General features: G+C 52.8%; 5 protein-coding genes across 5 annotated transcripts; 3 read left to right on the top strand and 2 right to left on the bottom strand.

Moving 5' to 3' along the window:
* Positions 1-5,282: 5,282 nt before the first annotated feature.
* On the bottom strand, positions 5,283-5,757 carry PG998_001307 (uncharacterized protein; the record flags this gene model as incomplete). Its single annotated transcript, XM_066868125.1, has 2 exons — positions 5,283-5,407; positions 5,682-5,757. The coding sequence occupies 2 exons, from the start codon at positions 5,755-5,757 to the stop codon at positions 5,283-5,285; spliced, it is 201 nt and encodes a 66-aa protein (XP_066736540.1).
* A 700-nt stretch (positions 5,758-6,457) lies between these two features.
* Positions 6,458-7,228, top strand: PG998_001306 (uncharacterized protein; the record flags this gene model as incomplete). The annotated part of the gene is made up of 2 exons (XM_066868124.1): positions 6,458-6,578; positions 7,092-7,228. The coding sequence occupies 2 exons, from the start codon at positions 6,458-6,460 to the stop codon at positions 7,226-7,228; spliced, it is 258 nt and encodes an 85-aa protein (XP_066736539.1).
* Positions 7,229-9,380: 2,152 nt separating this feature from the next.
* PG998_001305 (DNA repair protein REV1) lies at positions 9,381-10,600 on the top strand (the record flags this gene model as incomplete). The annotated part of the gene is made up of 3 exons (XM_066868123.1): positions 9,381-9,786; positions 9,868-10,258; positions 10,354-10,600. The coding sequence occupies 3 exons, from the start codon at positions 9,381-9,383 to the stop codon at positions 10,598-10,600; spliced, it is 1,044 nt and encodes a 347-aa protein (XP_066736538.1).
* Positions 10,601-12,673: 2,073 nt separating this feature from the next.
* Positions 12,674-13,329, bottom strand: PG998_001304 (rna polymerase ii transcriptional coactivator; the record flags this gene model as incomplete). The annotated part of the gene is made up of 3 exons (XM_066868122.1): positions 12,674-12,892; positions 12,966-13,073; positions 13,162-13,329. The coding sequence occupies 3 exons, from the start codon at positions 13,327-13,329 to the stop codon at positions 12,674-12,676; spliced, it is 495 nt and encodes a 164-aa protein (XP_066736537.1).
* Positions 13,330-14,448: 1,119 nt separating this feature from the next.
* On the top strand, positions 14,449-17,715 carry PG998_001303 (5-oxoprolinase; the record flags this gene model as incomplete). The annotated part of the gene is made up of 1 exon (XM_066868121.1): positions 14,449-17,715. One exon carries the CDS (start codon positions 14,449-14,451, stop codon positions 17,713-17,715), a length of 3,267 nt encoding a protein of 1,088 aa, XP_066736536.1.
* Positions 17,716-17,895: the final 180 nt, after the last annotated feature.

The following is a 17,895-nucleotide window of genomic DNA, read 5'->3' as shown; positions in this document are numbered from 1 at the left end:
CCAGGCCATGCAGGTTCATGACCATGGTCACAGAACCGTTGAGCAATTGCAGTCGCGTAGGCTTAACCGCTCAACAGACACACACACACACACATACACGCCGAGGGTGAGGAAAAGAAGAATCAAGAATCGCGTAGCCGTTGAGGCTTATGGCATCTCTCCGTCACCCAGACGCCGCCTGCGAGACTCGGTGCCCGCCACGGCTAGGTTGTGAATTCTAGAGCATCAGACGTAGCGGATAATCTGCCAATCCAAGGCGGGGCTTGCAGCAAACTAGGAAACGCCTCAGTGGTTTCTCTGCAGGACTTACGTATCTCGATGCAAGATTCCGCTTGGCCTCAACATGCTGCAATGCGCAATGCGCAATGCAGGTTATCAGGCAATTTACGCCAAGACCGCCACTTGCATTAACATTTCCGCAACAGTGTTCGAACTACAGTATTTTGGCCCTCGTGGTTTGCGGATAGGGTTATACAGAACATAATGCCCCTTTTCACCTTGGGGGACTATTCATTGGAGCAAAGGGAAACCTTTTGGGATCAAGATTTCCTTCTTCCAGTTACTACTAACCTCCATATATCAGACAAGGATGCGGATGGGGCCAGGGCGCACAGTCGCGGGAAACAAGTCTTGGCCTGACTGACTCTCAAAGTCTACGCGGACCCAACGAACCCTGCTATCAGCAACAGGCTTTCTGGACGAAGCATAACCGTCTGTGCTGTCCTCCAGCCCTAGCCCTCCTGACCTGCCCACGGTAAGAGACACGAAGAACGTGGCTTGACAGCGCGGGCACCATTCTGGACTGCTGACTGGCTCGTGGCTCCCGCCTACTGGCTGGCACCCGAGTCAAATGGCACCGAAGTTGTGTATTTCCAGCCAGACACATTGCACACGTCTAATTCAGCACAGACTAGCCAAAGCCTAAAAGATCGCGGTGAGCCACATGGTTGTCGATCTCTGGGTTGATCCAGATTCGTACCTCTTCAAGGGTTTGCCTGTCTCACTTCGAAGGGGACTTCAACCACCACAAATGAGAACAGGGGCCTGCTGGTTTGCGGAGCCAGCACTGCCCGTTTGTCCGGTCGATTCCGGAGCAGCGTCGGCAAGGAGCTGTAGCCTCCACCGTCTATTGCGGCATAGAGAGGCAATCCCGTTCCAGGAAAAGGAAACACGCTACCAAGCGCCGCCTTTCAAAGACATGATGGTTCCTTGAACCGGCGGCGTTAAGCTGTTAACCGAGATCAACATATCAGAAAGAGCCTCAGTCGCTTATTCAACCAACCTCAAGACTTGCCCACAACAGTCACTGCAAGAGGAAGGAATCCGGGCTAGCTTTACCATGGTGGACAAAACATGCTCATTATTCCGCTCTTCCGGGTGGACCGGCCATTGAGGTTGGTTCCCCAAGCCATAGGTCTCAGAAGTGATTCTTTTTCTACCTGGCGAGGCCTACTGATCAGAACAATACCACGGAGCCGAGTGCAGACCGCTTGAGATGAGCGATGTAGCCAGTGCCCGTTGCGGCTAACAGGTACAACTCCTGCGATCATGGTGAGCATCTCGACACCGTAGACGGAAGCTAAAACACAATACCAACTCTGTCGTACGCAATGCACCGCACGTGCAACAACACAAGGTCCCGTACGTTTTCCCATTTCACTACCTCTTTGTCTGTGGCCTTCTCAATGTGGCAAGGCATTCTTTCTTTCTTGGGGGTTCAATTGGATCACAAAGTCAGCTGAAATCCATCGCGACTTCAAAGATCGACAGTATCATCTTCTAAGCACTTACTATTATTACCTTCCCGAGTTTCTTGCTCTGCGCACACCACCCATACAGGGGACCCTATTCAACGGGCTTGAGCACTTGCATGAGCCAGCAGCGGCCTAACGCACAGCGGGCAGCGGCTATGCAAATCGTGCGTCTGTCCAATCAGCAATCTCTTTACCCCATGCATGACCCCCATGGTGAACTCCAATATTTGGCAAATGAACTTCTCCCTAGGCGTAAATGGCTCGTGCCCTGATAGCACCGGGGCGTTTCATCGGGCTGTTGCCGTCCTGACACCCTTTTCTATGGGTATTCGATAATCGATTATGACCTCCCTCCAGCCAGGCATGGCAGCCTGGGATAGTCTCACCGTCCCGGGGACATGGGAGTTGGTCCATTAGCTGGCGTGTTAACTGGCCTGTTCGTTGCCACCACATTGTTGTTTTTGCCTATTCTCATTGGCGAGCTATTCGGGAAGGCATCTCGGAAAAGCAAGCAGTCTCATCTACTCTTTCCACGACGCTTGCCACCGCGGCGAAGGATCTTAGGGAGGTATGGATCATAAGATGTGGCCGGAGAGGCGGCTCGAGAAGGGGGTTGATTGTCGTACACGCCCACCTCGGTACTTGGTTCCCAGAATCCGACTCGTCAGAATATTTTCCAAGTGCTTGCCTACCCTTGCCGTGCCTTTTTTTATTTCATCTATTGCAATAGTACGGAGTACTTGACGTATCTATATTGGCGTACATGGTCGTATGCTGACAGACAAGGGGAGCATCGAGGTAATGCTGCAAGTACTGCAGGCTGCTAACGTATGTAGGCAGCGCTTATCATCTTACCCGTGCCATCCTGGCTTCTTCATTTGCAGGTCCGTACAGTGCCGACCCTACAAGTACTCGCCGGTCCCACTGAATATTTTGTATACGGCCAATGAGGACGACCCACGTCGACACCTACCACACTTGGTCTTGAACAGGCAAGGCACAATCAACAAGTCTCTGTTAGACCTAGGGGGCTAGGAGATTTTTCTTCCTTTAGGTGACAGTTAGCAAAGCATAAGCCAGTAGTGGGGAGAAGGCCGAAACTCTGAAATCCGATCCCGTCCTGCCCTGCCCTGCCCGTTCAGTTTCCCCCTCAATGATCTTCAGTCCCGCAGTCAGCGCCTGTGAGGTCGTTTCTGACAGATCCCCTAGAGCCGCCAACGTGCGTCGTCCGTTCTCTGTAGACCAAGCCACTCATGACTTGACTTAGCCGCGCTAGAAGAACTCTCGCAGTTTCTTCTATGCTTTTGGTTCATCGTACGCTATGTTAGCCCGAATTCACTGGAAGCCGGCGGCGGGCCAGATATCGTCGTCGAATGGAGTACATACTCCTATTTAGGTTAGTTGCCAAGTCTATCCTATCCGACCTATCGTGCGCTGACCTCTGCCAAGCCCCTTCTGCAGACGCGGACCGTTTTCCGTGCTAGAGGATAAGCCCACACCCACGCGGCATTGTCAGCGGTAGGGATAAATGTATGTGTGTATGTACATCAATACGCATCTGACCCGGGGTTACGTACAATCTGTATCTTTCTCGACCGGGTGAGGAAAGGAAGGGCCATCTCCTCCTCGGCAGCCATACCATACCAATGCAATGAATCGTCCCCCAGTATGTATGTATGGGATGGCGAAACCCTATCTGTCCTGAAGTATGGAGCAACAATGTCGACTCCGACCAAGTGCGACTGTCGCTACTCTGTGACGCGCCAGAGCTGTTGTTGTATTCACACATATACATACCCACGTCCAATTGACTTTAATGGGCGACGGCACCATCCATTAGTACATACATACTGTGGATTCACAGAAGAGAATATCGACCCAATTGGAGGGCGGAACGTGGATAGGCAATGGCTATGGAACGAATGCGCGATATCCTTCTTCCTGTCTTTTTGGGCTGCTACTGTTCGACTATTAGTAGAATGGCCACATACTCACACGCGTCGCGGAGAATATAACCAATCATACGGACCCCTGAATCATAACGATGATAATAGGAAAACTATTATTGGCATGGCCGTGAATTGGGGAATCAACATCGAAAATACATAACACTGCTGAGAAGTCTACGACAAAAGCCGCCCCCCTGAAGCAGCATGACGTAGGGTTATGCAAGCAGAAGCAGTATAAAAGCCGAGTGGCAAAGCAAACTCTCTCTCAGCAACTGCTATACAGATGGGCGAGAAGAAGAAATACGCATGCTCTTCACATGCAGCCCGAATCCGAATATTAACCACTGAGTGCACTGCACCGCACACTGTGGTCGCGAAACGCCCACACGCTCGTTGCTGTCGGTATCGAATTCTACAGTGGACCACTCACTGAGCCCTGAGCCTGAAAGTGGTACATGGCACAATGTACGACGGTGTGTGATAGGCCCAGCGAAGTAGGTTGGGTCCAAGCTTCTTCAGGTGGAGTTCTCACCGCTACTTTCTTTCTAAAGCAACACCCAGCACCCCCTAAGCCCCCCTAAGCCCACTGTAGCCCACTGTAGCCCCCCGCCCACCAAGTACATACCTACATACAGGCTGCACGTACTGCAGGTAACTAACTCTCTCTTTTCCCAGGCTCCCCGGTGCCCTCTCGCCTACATCCCTGTCTTGGCTCTTTTGACCCTCTCCTTCCCTTCAATTCGGATTATATGTATGTGGTTGATGTGTGGTCGCGCGTCCCGATGATCGTCAGTCGTTGGTTGCGACTCTGGCCATCGTGTCGTCGTATGGCTTCTTCACCTCATCGTCTCTTCTCACGAGGTTGAACATGACAAGCGACAACTCAGCCGAATGTTTCATTCGTCCGAGCCGTACTGCGCCCGAGAGACAACCAAGTCAGCAAGCGGGAACTCTCCCCTTGGTTTTCTAGCGTCCATGATTGTTTCCGTTTCCGCCTTTTTGTTGTGCCTCTGCGGTGGCTGGAGAGGCTGGGGGGGGGAGGGGGGCGAGAAAGGCAAGCAAACGTCTCGAGTCTTCCGGTCCCGCAACGCTGAAAGAACCCCTACCCGGTATTGATTGGACGGCCGAGAGTCATTCCGAACGGGGTCTGCTTTCGACGGCTATGTACGATGTGTACATGTGTACAACATCATATTGGGCTCTTGACTTGGTTTAATCCCTCCTCCTGCCACCTGCTGCCCTGTCTGATCCTTTGCCAAGTGAGGAGGAGGAAATCGCCTGATCCCTCTCGAATGAGCGCGTACTATGCCCGCCAAGCCAGGCATGTATGTACATACATGCTGGCTGGATGTGTGTGGGCTGGCGAATACGTATCTTCTTCCCACACACGCTCTGATGGGGTCGGGGGATCTGGCATGCGCACGATCCTAGGCTTCAAGGGCCCCTGTTGCTTACAGGCGAGTACTTCCACACCAAATACAAGCCGTCGCTCGCTGGGGGAGGGGGTGAATACTGTACTCTTCCCACTCGTATGGTTTTTACACGTACACAGATTCTCACGAGTCGGTCTCGTTGAGTTTCATTTATCGGGTGGGTGATGCATCCTCTCGCTGCGATCATCGTGGCCCTGATCGCGGACCGGGATGACACGGGGGAAGGCCTGGTCCAGGCGGCGTCGGTCTCTCGCGTGCCCGCTGCTTGCTACTGCAATGGTAGAAGGAAGATTGGAAACCCACTCACGAAAGGTCCTCTTTTGCTCACTGGCGGGGATTTTGACGTAGATGAATCTTACATCCATCTGTGTGCCATGTCAGTTGCCGCTAGCTGCGTCTGTCTAATGCGCGGCTAGGAGGATACGCCTACATAGCCGCACTTACATCTACAGTCACCTACGCATAATCTAACGAGGCAAAGATACGCTCGGTAACGTGAGAAATAGCCATAGGTAGCTCAAGCTCCTAAAGCTGCCGGCACATACAATCAACTAATCTACTAGGCCAGAAGTCGAAACTTGACTGGCCCACCACCTGGGCTAGCAGATCGCGCCGTTGCATAATGGAAATGGAAATGGTTGATATTGTATCGTATTGCGTGCCTGCCTGTGTGTGTGTGCAGCGCCGGCAAAAGCGTGGGTAAGAAAATGCACATTACACGGTGCAATGATTCCTGCCGGGCTGTCAGGGAGCAGAAACAAACCCCACAGGTCCTTGTCGACCCCTTCATCAGCGTCCACGTCGTCCACGTCCTGCCACACAGCCACCCACAAACCCCCGTCCCAACCACCCTGCACACCCTGGCAGCAATCAAGCAGCAAGCAGCAAGCAGAAGCAACTATGATTCGCATACTGCATCGCGTAGAGGAGGTGGGCAATCATTGTCTGATGCCTGTCTGTAAGACCTCAAATGATGAGGAGCCGTGTGTGTGTTTTTAATTAAAGGGCTTGGGTCTGGACTCGGGCCTCGGTGTCGGCGTCACCCATCAGTCAATGGGCGAGCCCCTTGCAACGACAGCCGTCGGAACAAGCACGCAACAGGGAGAGACACTATTGAATCAATTTTACCCTTGTAACTCTTGCAGTCAGTGTATTGTGGAAGGCCGAGCATGGTAGCTATCCCTACAATTGGTTGTCAAAACTCTAACGACGACCCGCGACAATCTCAGCCGTTTCAATCCTGGGCCCCGGCCGGGATGCTACGAAGTGAGGGAGTATCCGTCTGTATGATTTGGTTTCCGCTTTTGACCCAAATAGCGAGATGTCATCGGCCTTCCTCTTCCTGGCTCTCCAGATCCCTCTTTCGGGCCTTGACGCTATTAGCTTGCTGCTCTTCCTTATTTCGCGAATCCCACCCCACGACAGATCGGGGATGACTTCAGGTAAGAGATTGCTACAAAACGATGATCCCAGTCGCGCCTTGCATGAGTGGGAAACAAGCTCCCGTTCGGGGAACATGAGAAATAAATAAAAAGTGGCGATGAGGGATTGCAATGCTGGTAGGTAGAAATAAACGACGCACGCCCTTTTTTTCTTTTTTCCCTTTTTTGCAAGGCCTGAGGCCTGCGCTGCGCGGCCCCGACCACTGCTACCACGTACGATTACGATCACTACAGTGCTTACCCAGGCAAAGTGCGGGAATGCAGCCGTGCGGACCAGCAAGGCGGGCCCGGGGAGATCAGTTTCCTTGCTGTACATATGTAGAAAAGAGGCCGAGAGGGAGGATGACCTGCTTGCTGCTGCTTGAAGGGCGGGCGCTCACGCATCATCGCATCGTTTCCTCTCCCCTCTGGCAACCTGCCAAAACGGCAATTTACCTAGGAGGGGGCCATGTCGCCCACAGGCAGCAGCATGAAGGACACACCCATCTTGCATGAACGCCTGGTCGATGCCAGCTGCTGTTGCTGCTGCTGCTGCTGCTGCTGCTGCTGCTGCTGCTGCTGCTGCTGCTGCTGCTACTCCTCTTGCCCAGGCCTGCCTTGTCTCCCTTGCCCCTAACCTTTCCCCGGGCTGGCTTGCCCTGCTTGCATAATCATAACACAGCTCGCTATACATACAGCCCGCAGGAAGGCTCTCCCCGATCCATGCTACCACATATGTGTGCGTATGCGGGGCAATCCAGTCCCAGAAACGGGATGGGATGACCTGCACATACATACACATACACATACACGCAAAAGTAGGCTAGGTTGTAGGTGCCCACAATGCAATCAATGTATTTCGCTTGCATGTAGATATAGCTATGAGTATATAGACGTATGTATGCAGCAAAGTGGGATAATACAGAAGCACGAAGGGTGCAGATGTGTGTGTGGCTACGCGGGTGCCGCAAGCAAGTCTGTACGCTCGAGCACTCACCTGTTGGTGCTCTCGCCCTCAGCGCGCCCAGTGCCACTTGCATGCGATGGGGATGGGGACAGAGTAGGATGAAGAAGAGTGCATGTGTTTCTGTCTGCCTGTCTGCCTGTCTGCCTGTATGTCTAGGTATCAACTGTCTTGCCTGCTATGTCTGGGTTACAGCCCCCACGATCTGATTGACACGTCTGCCACACGATCCAAACCTTGGGCTGTTGAAATTAATTGGAGTGAGAGAGTGTGATAACGTGACGAGACAAATCAGAGAAGGGGTGGCTAGTAAGGCGGCAACTTCGAGAAACCCGCCTCCCCCGCGATGGCTCCAAAAGATGCAAGTTACAATTGGAGACACCGTGCTGCTGTTCTAGTTCGGCGGGATCCCACAAGTTCCGGGGCCATGAGAAAGGGAAGACAGCGGCAGCAGCCCTCTTCTGCAAGAAGCAGACGACCGCAACAGCATGCAATGCGGGGAGGTGAGAAGTGGGATGGTATGGGATGTGGGAGGAGCGGGGAGCCCAGAAATAGAAGTGGCAGTAAGCAGGTTGACCGAACATGACTAGCTATCATGTCTTGTATGGCTGGGAGCCGTCTCGTCCCGGTCAGCAAACAAACAAATCAATTGCAACTCCTTCGTCTCATTGAGTGATGAGCGATGAGTGGTGTGGTTGTCAGTCTATGTCTGGGTGGTTGCAAAGTGTCTTACATAAGACTCCCATCTCGTCCAGCATACCCATAACATAACGTAAGAAAGACAAGACACGAATGATGGATAAGTAGCCGCCGCTTTGTGTGCGATCCTGTCTGTCTCACACCTTATTTACCCCCTGTAAGCCGCGCTATACTGCCAGAAAATATATAGCTTATAACATCATCACATATGTCAGATGTTGTTGCAAGTGGGCAGGCAACCGGGGCAAGCAGGCGAGTATGTATCTAGGTATGTGGTATCTGTCGTATGCCCGATTGGAGCCTCGGCTGGAGCTTCCTCTCTCTCGCGCTCAAGTTATGGCGAGCCAAAGACCGAGTTCTCGAACGCCGGCTGCTCTCAGAACAGAACAGCATGATTTGCCACGGTGCCCTTATTCGTGTCCCGATCCGCCGCCAATGCCTCAAGGCGGAGCTCGAGTCTATCCATGCCATGTCGTGCCTCAACGTTTTCCCCTGTAAGTCTTACTGAAAGTAGTGAAGTAGTAGGGAGGTGGGGAGTATAACCAGCCTCAAAGTGTATAGACAAGGACGTGAGACCCGTGTGGCCATGCAAGAGAGACGATGACCACGGGTAACTGCAAGATACGCATACATGTACATGCCGCTGAGACCGTGACTTGCATTTGACGGTATGAACGAGTCTGTTCGCGCCCGCCAGCAAGTCGGCTTCACCAACCCCGCTCCTGCTAACTAACATAACTGCTCATTAGATGGCTTAATGCATGCATAATAGGCAATGTAGGAGGCTTTGGCTATGCATGACAGTAATGCACGACGACATGATGTCACGTGATGACGTGCTTGAATCGCGCCCAGTCTAAATCGACATCCCGTCGCTTTGTCGAGGTAGCGGCAGATGTCATTGTTGAATACTGCACAGTGATTTGGATCGCATCTTTCTGGGGGTCGCGCAATTGTTTGCAGGTGGTTAGTTGTAAGGAGTTTTCCGATGCAAAGTGGCCAAAAGTAACTACTTATTGCCATCCTTGTCAATTATCGGCAAGCATATGGTTACTGCCCACCAAAAAGCAACCCGGCAAGAGACGCCACTATCACACACACACACACACACACACGGCCTATTAATACCCACGGCCATGGATAAGAAGAGGCATGCCGGAATGCTACCGCCACAACCACCGCCACATTTAGAAAGTGCAAATAGGAAGCCGAATTCGTCCGCTAGGGAAGGAGGAGGAGGAGGAGAAGGAGCCAAATGGGCAATTATATCGCCCACCAAGGCGGCTGAGCCTCGGTTCGGCGCCGTTTTCGACGCGTGGAACTCGTCGTCGTCCGGCCACCAGCGCGCCGAGAACCGCCTTGGAGCGAGCACTGGCTGGCGCGACTCCCGCAATGTCAAGCTGCACTCGCAGTTCTGCGGCGATGCGAAGCGTGTGTCCGATGCGGTTGGGGCTGGGGCCAGTGACTTGGATCCACGGCTGAAGGCGGTGATGCCCCCAGAGCTGCGGGCGAGGGCGCGCAGCTCTGTCGCAGACATGCTGGCGAAGCCTGGGATCATGCAGAGAAGTATATCATCGTCGTCGTTTTCTTCTTTTTCTTCTTTTTCTTCTTTTTCTTCTTCTACGCCCCTTTTACCTCCTATACTAGGGGTTACCATTGGTACCACGAACAGGGTGGGGCATGACTCGACGACAACAACGGGGGCAGAAGTAGGAAAGAGGCCAGCACAGTGTGGTCAGAGAATCGACGATGAGAGCAAGAATGTATCCCCGGGTCGAGAAGAGGGGCCGGGTCGGCTCTTTGCCGGGGCCGTGATCTATGTGAACGGAAGCACACACCCGCAGATCTCGGACCATAAACTGAAGCACATCCTGGCGGAGCACGGCGGTCGCTTGTCCACGCATCTAGGCCGCAGACAGGTCACACATGTCATATTGGGCCGCCCAGCGGGAGGGGGCGGTGGACTAGCCGGCACTAAACTGCAGAAAGAGATACAGAACGTTCGAGGTGCTGCGGTAAAGTTCGTGGGTGTCGAATGGTACGTATCTAACATTTCCAGTTTGGCCTCGAATGACTTCTGTTTTGTTTCTTACTACCCCCTTCACCATTTTACAAGTGGCTGATCCCATCTAGGATCTTGGAGAGCATCAGGGCTGGCAAGAGACTACCAGAGGCGAGGTTCAGCAACCTCAAGGTAGCTTCAAAGGGCCAGCAAAGCGTTTTCGGGCTCTACTCTAGATCGACACCGCCGCCCCCTGCCCTCGCTACACCTGCTGCCGGATCCTGCATTGATGGCCCAGGGGTGCTTGGTCCTCATTCGGCCACTTCAGATACGCTGGGGAACGAGCCACCGCCCAGTGCGCAGAGAGATCGATTATAAATTACGACTAGACGGTATACGAGTTACACTCAAGAGGGTGAAGGACTGGACTGGACTGGACTGGCATCGCATTGCATTGAGTTCCTTGGGTTGCATGTATTATGATTGACGACTGGCATTACGGTTGCATATTTAATTGGCCAGGAAGTATATACACGGGGTGCCTGTAGCTCGCGACGTATCTTTTTCTTTCGCGGAGCGGCGTTGAGGATTTGGCAATTGCTACATTTCCATCTCATTATGACATGCCCATGTATCCCTAAATAGAAGTATATGCACGCAGCAGTATGTCTTCGCGGTGCCTGACGGGCCAAGATGTCAGCAGTCTTAGACCGGCCACACAGGGGTCGTGCCTAGCGGCTTCTCAACAAGTCCTTAACAAGAGTCTATCGACGATGCCCTTGCTGCAAGTCTTGGAAGTTGCGACGACAGCGGCAACCAGCCGGCGTGGAGCATGGAGCATGGAGCATGGAGCAGAGGGTCCGAACGGAGAATTCTATCCAATACGCATCTAAGGTTTGGCGATTCGACCGAAATAGAATTGCGGCTACTCTCGAGGACGACTCAGTTCATTGAGAGTTTTGGGATTTTCCTGGGGAAGGTTTCCCTCCATCCTTCCACCCAACGCTTGCCAACTTTGGATTCATCCTGCAGATGAACGAAACCTCGGAGAGATCGGTTACCAAGACCGCCGTGGTATTCTTTGCTGTGCTCAGGTTTTTCTTCTAAACTTCCCACAACCTGCATAATGCCAGTGTATGCTTCGACCGATGTTGGATTTGGATTCGGTTGATACGAGCGCGTGAGCACTTTTAGAGTGCCGATACCACATTGCCCCCTTTTCATTCTCCACGCCCCCTATCGCCGCCCACTCCAGCGCGGACAACAGACGACAGATCCCGAATATGCACAACGACAACATCGCCGCCGCCACCACATCTTATGATACAGAGTTTCATGACGTAAAGGCAAATCGGGAAAGACGGCTGTACGGAATGCCGACTTTGTTGAGTTCCGTCAAGCTTACCGGATCAGTCGCCATTTGGTTTCTCGCTTGCGCACCGGCCCGACCCCCTACCCCTTGTCCAGTTAGATTTCACCCTGTTTGTTTATTTTCTTTCCTCCATACTCAACATCTGCACGACATTGGGTTTTATCCCCAGTTCTTCTCGGCCGCCGGCCAGCCATCATCCCCCCATATTGACTCGACTGTCAAATGTTATTGCGGCGATCACACGACGACACAGATGTCCACCCTAAACAACGAAATCAGGGGGTGGCACATCCCCTGAAAAAGCCGCCAGGGGTTAGATGCGTACACACCACGTTGGCTAAGGGGGACAACAAACCATCTACCAGTATTGGCTGCGAGGATACGAGGAGGCCCTGAGTTAATCCTTCCCAAGCCACCAAGGACAGACGCTGCGCCTCATGCCACGTCAAAGTTGTCGGAGGCGTTCAGTTCTCAGGCCCGCGTAGGTCACCGGGGCAAATATGGCGCCGATGGGATGATATGAGGGATTGCCATCCGATGCCTCATCCTTTGCGTCCTTGGCTGTTCATGCACTCGAAGACCAAGAATGAGTTTTGATCATATGCAAAGACGCCTTTACCTACCATGTTAGGAAATCCACCGCATATGGTATGGCCGAAAATGCACAATAACCCAAGGGTTATTTATAATCGAGTGGCAATAATATGGGTATCATTTGTAACGATTGCTCCGTCGTTACACTGCTCTGGCCGTGGTTCTCCAAACCTCTTGCTGGCAAGCAACAGCATCCAGCCAAGCCATCAAATGGCCTCTCCGTAGCGCATCACATATGTGAATTCCGATTACTCCCCGGGCTATAAGGTAGACACCCGATGGCTTCGACGCGGCCACGAATCAATTTTGCGAAGATCAGACTTGCTGGGCGCAGCTGCCCAGCCTGGGTATCCCGCCATGGTCCTCCTCTTGTCTTCTTCGTCGCTTAGCTTTCCCAAGCTGTCACGCAGCTTCTCTTCGTTGTCACTCCGTCCTCCCAACTGCAATCTTACAACCATCGGTCCCGGCTCGTACTATTCCTCGTTCTAGTCATCTTCTTCGTCGCTTGTAGCTTCAATATTAGCCCTCTTCGACTTCTTCCGCCCGTCGCCCTTCTCAGAGGGCCTCGCCGCCGACGTAGACGCAGCGGGGGCACCGCTTGAAGAAGGGTTGGTGACAGCGTGTCCCTTGGCTGATAACTCGGCATTGACCTCTGCCGTTGCCTTCATGAGGCTATTCCATTGATCGAGGGTAAGAGAGATTCCCTATTTTCTGAATGTTAGCTCGCTTCGAAGTGCATGCGCAAGCTCGGCTAGATGGGGCAAAAGTCCCGTGTACCTTCTTGCCGGGCTTCATTTCGCCGGCACCATCTGTGTAATACTCGCGGACGGAAATCAGGGGCTTGCTCTTGAACTCGGATATCACGACTCGACGGGTCGCAGTGAGCTGGGACGCATCACGTTAGGATTAGTACCTCCGTTTTAAAACAGACCAGCCATCGCATTAGGCACCATGGGATAGATTGCCAACTCACAGGCCAGAAGGAGTTGCCTTCGGCATCCTTGTCCGCCCCACCAGCGGCATCGTTCACAGCATTGCCAGTCTTGGCCTTCTTGGTGGTCTTGGTAGGTTTTGGGGCTTCAGCCTCGCTGTCGCTGTCATCATCGCGTCGCGAGCGTTTGGTGGCCTTGTAGCCTGACATGATGGAATTGTGGCTTCGAAAGCGGTAGGCGTTAGTTCCTGACAAGGATCGGGTTGTTGAAAATGCTGTCGTGGAGTTTGTTGATGTTTATCCACCACGTTGTCATGCGCGATGTGCTTGTTGTCGGATGGATCTCGAGCTTCAATTGTTAATTAATGGTGGGGGGCTTTCGGAGAGAAAGACGGATGACGCGTGGGGATTCGAAGCTCTAACGCGTCTTTCTGGGTCTTCCTGGGGGCCCGGGGGGAGGAAAGGATTGGTTTTAGGGCCTGGCTGGGCTCTTTTACTGGGCTCTTCTCCTTTGTTTTGGGCATTTTAATTCGAATGCATTGTTTGTCATGTATGCAGGCAGTCGCATGCATGCATGCAGGCCATAACCACCAGTGCACACCAAGTGCATGCATCCAGGGGTCCAATCGATTAATTTTCTGTTCTTTGTGTCAAACACACATATCTTCCCCGTTCAATCTATTCCTGTCAACGAGTCGATCAGATCCTCGCGGGGCGATGACGAGATCGTGAAACCAGAAGTTGGGCTTTGCTGCATCCGTGGTCGTAGAGCTCGACACGAGTTCGGGAAAGGGGTTGGGGGTTTCAATAAGGGGGGAAACCCACGTTTTATTGTCAGATCATCTCTGGCTGGGGAATTTGGGCTTGCCAGGCTTGGTGGAGAGCGCTGTTCTTTCCATGTTCTGGACCAGCCACCAACAGAACAGGGCGTGACAGGGCCACCAACAATGCTGGCAAATGCTGGCAAATGCAGACGAATGCTGCCACCCCTTGCTTAGCGTAATTATAGCCGCATGTCCTAATTGATTGCCGCGTAACTGGCGTAACATTGGCCCATCTCTTGTGTCTTGGACCGTCGATTCGAATTCCCATCCCGACTTCGAAACGCGCACAGAAGCAAATCAATCTCCGGGTCTCTCTTCTCTCTCTTGATGCTCACACCTCTCTCTCCTCAAGTTCTCTGTGTCTTGGCCGTCTTCCTCCTGCTCTTCCCCATTTTCTCTTCCTCGGAGACAGACCAGCGAACCCCTCATCCTCTGTAATTGCGACAACGACTTCATCACCACTCACCGCCCGGGGTCATGTCATATTGGCTAGGGATAACTTACGATGGGAGTTTCCGAAGAGTTTTCCTCTACAAATGCGAGTCCAAGTGATGCGCAGCACCAAATGGACTCGGCCGCCTTGCCTGAAGACGCAAACACATTCCCGAATAAAGCGCAATCGATGAACGGTGCTGCATCCGAGACGACCAAGACGTCGAATCCGAACCCGCCGTTGGCGCCGGCTTCCGCCAAAAACGATGACGATGTTATGACCAAGATTTTTACGTTTCTTTCGACTGCGACACCCACAACGCTGGGAGGGGTTGCTGCGGGACTTGCCGCAGCGACCTATCTAGTGCTTGGCCAAGTTGGCCTGGTCGTGATCGGCGCATTCTCCGGCATCACTTTGTTCGTTGCGTGGGAAGCAAAGCACCCTGAAGTCTCACGGGCTGTCCGTGGTGAAAAGGGGACCGACTTTTTAAATCGATTGTTTGAAACCAGATCACAACTGTCCAAGACGAGATCGGACCAAAATGACGAGACCGACTTCCAGTCGCTGGTTAGGAGCTTCGATGATTTCGAGCCCGAGACCCGAGAGGCTCTTAATGATCTTGTCGAAGCCGTCGTTCGCGATTATATCGAGTATTGGTACAGCCCAATCGTGCCAAGTGACAATTCATTCCCGCTTTCTGTACGGAAAGTATTGACATCGTTTGTCCTGAGTGTATCGAACCAATTGAGCCGCAAAAGGCCAGCAGACGCATTTGTTGATTTCCTCACTCACACTTGCTCCATCATCATTGTCTTCTTCTCGGAGATGACATCGGCATATGCCTCGGTTTCCGCCGACAACAAGACTTCCGCTGCAGATGCCATGTACAGCTATCTTGCCTCCAATACCGAATCCCCACTGGCGAATTTACTCAATACCCACCAACAAGCAGGGAAGCTCAAGATGGTTGCAGAAGATCTACTAAGCTTCTTGGACCGGCCGACCTACGACTGCGATCCTGCCAGGATCTTTCTTCGGGAAATACTTGCCAACATTGTACTCGAGGGGACGCTTCAGACATGCTCAAAGCCAGAGTGGATCAACGGGTGGATTGTTTACCTCTTAGAGTCTGGCGACACCGACCTGTCACATGCCATCGATGAGGCGATGCAGGATCAGAAGGCCTTCTCGGATATTGACGGTAATTTTGGCAGCATCAGCTTATCCAAAGGCAACAGAAACAGCTACGAAATGGATCGGCAACGCCGCAAGGAGCAAGTTCACCAGAAAAAGCTTTCAAAGGCGGACGAAGAGATGGAGCGGGCCATGGACGAAATGAAGAGGCTGAACGAGATGATTGCTCAGGCTGATAAAGCCAGAGACTCAACTTCCTCGGAAAGAGAAAGGGAATCCGAGACAGCCGGCCGATTAAAAGACGCCATTAAAGAAAATGCAAAGGAACTGGACCTTGACATCGATCAGGAGGTCATTGACTCGGCGAAGAAAGCAGTACAGCAACCGTTGCCTGACCAGGGTAGATCTCTGAAGGAACCCGCAACGGAGAAGCTTCCTAGCCGTGAGAATGTCCCCCAGTCACCAACTACACCAGGAACTGCAGACGTGTCTCCACAGAGTTTATCTCCGGCTCAAAAACGTGAAGTTGAGCATCGTCGCTTTACTAGCTTCGATCAGATTGTCCCACCAGGTCGAGAGGAGCCCGAGGAGGAGGATGGCTCGAGAGGGCCGCCGCCGCCATTGACTCTTGTGAATGCCATTATCACTATCCACGACGAACCTGGCACAACCAAACTACGAAATAAACCGACATGGGAGTACCTGGTACAGATCGAACCTGCTGCAGTACAGCATCCTGGATGGATGACGATGAAATCATATGCGCAATTTGAGGTGCTCCACGAGAGCATTCGGCGACTCGCCACCATCTCAGGCGCCACTGCATTTCTCGAAGCACACGCAACCTTTCCTAGCTGGAAGATACACACTCGGTCGTCCCTCCGTGGGGATATAGAGCGATATATGCGTGCTGCCTGTGCGGAGAAGGCCTTGGCAGAGTCTGAGTCGATGAAGAAATTCCTTGAAAAGGACCAAGAAGTGCGACAGGCCATAAATCGCGGCTTCTCCTTTGAGTCAATGGGAAAAGGCATGCTTGGCGTGATACAGAATGCCCCCAAGGGCGCCCTTGACGGAGGCAAAGGACTCGTAGGAGGTGTGACTGGTGTTCTAGGAAACATCGGTATAGGGCAGCGCAAGTCGCCAAACCCGGCTCAAGCTGCCCGAGAACCACCGCCTGCGGTCAAGACCACTGGAATCAACTCTCCTCGTCCTCTGTCATTGTCTGCTCTTCCTAAGTCAGAGACTGTGTCGCCCATGAGGTCGCGTGACAGTCTGGACAGCCAACGGTCTTCTGTTATCGCGACCCAGCCAGGCAAAATGCCGCCAATGGATAGGAGGCCGAGCGCAGTGGTTGACACGGAACAAGAAGGCCTGCAGCCATCTCGAGCTGATAGGTGGGAGCGAAAGTCGCTGAGTACTGCAAGCAGCGCAGTTCATAGCCGGGCGTCAAGCATGGCAGCGATGCGATCGCCTTCGGAAATCAGTCTCAGTAACATGCGGTTGCCGCCTCCACCGCATGAAATGGCTGACGATTATGACTCGCCAACCGAGACGCGCCAGAGTAGCGACACACAATCGAGACTGAATGACGCCCCCTTGTCTCCTTTCACGGCCCTCTCTTCCCCCACCAGGTCTTTCAACTCCCAGCAGCCCGAGAAGCATTCCCAGCCTAGCATCTCCTCTGTGAAGCGTACACGGAAGCAATTCTCGCCGCTTTCAGAGCAAGAAACACGCGTGGCAGTGGAGCTGTTATTCGCTGTTATCAATGAGCTGTATACGTTGTCTTCTGCCTGGAATATTCGCAGGACACTATTGACTGCTGCGAAATCCTTCCTTGTTCGCCCTGGAAACCCGTCACTGGTCTCGATACAGCAGCTCATCCAGGACAACGTCCTGGATACGAACACGACTGATTCGGGTATAGCGGCACATCTAAAGAAGATCCGAGAAAACTCTTTGCCTACAGAGGAAGAGCGCAAGGCCTGGCCGGCCGAACTCACTGACGAGGAGAAAGAGGAACTCAGGGTGAAAGCGAGAAAGTTGTTTATCCAAAGCAGTGTTCCTGCTGCCCTGATGGGCATCATGGGCCAGTCGGCCACCAGCGAAGCACTGGGGCGGCTATTTGACTGTCTACAAATCGAGGAGGTCTCGCGCGGCCTCTTCTTTGGAATTATTCTTCAAGCCGTGCGAGTTATTACGCATTAAACGATTTTAATGGGTGTGTTGATAGGGACCCTGGACTGGCTCTACAGTCCGTAGGGGGTGTGTTGGGATTTTGCCAGGGAAGCATGCATGAGATCGATATTTGGCGACATCTGCCGCTTTTTGTTCTCCAACCAAGCATGGCAGAATCAACACCCCAAAAGAGCTTGGGGTGGTAAACGA

This window comes from Apiospora kogelbergensis (assembly GCF_038363985.1).
Source record: "Apiospora kogelbergensis strain CBS 113332 chromosome Unknown utg000001l_segment0_segment0, whole genome shotgun sequence".
NCBI lineage: Eukaryota > Fungi > Ascomycota > Sordariomycetes > Amphisphaeriales > Apiosporaceae > Apiospora > Apiospora kogelbergensis.
This window is presented reverse-complemented; position numbering and strand designations above follow the sequence as displayed.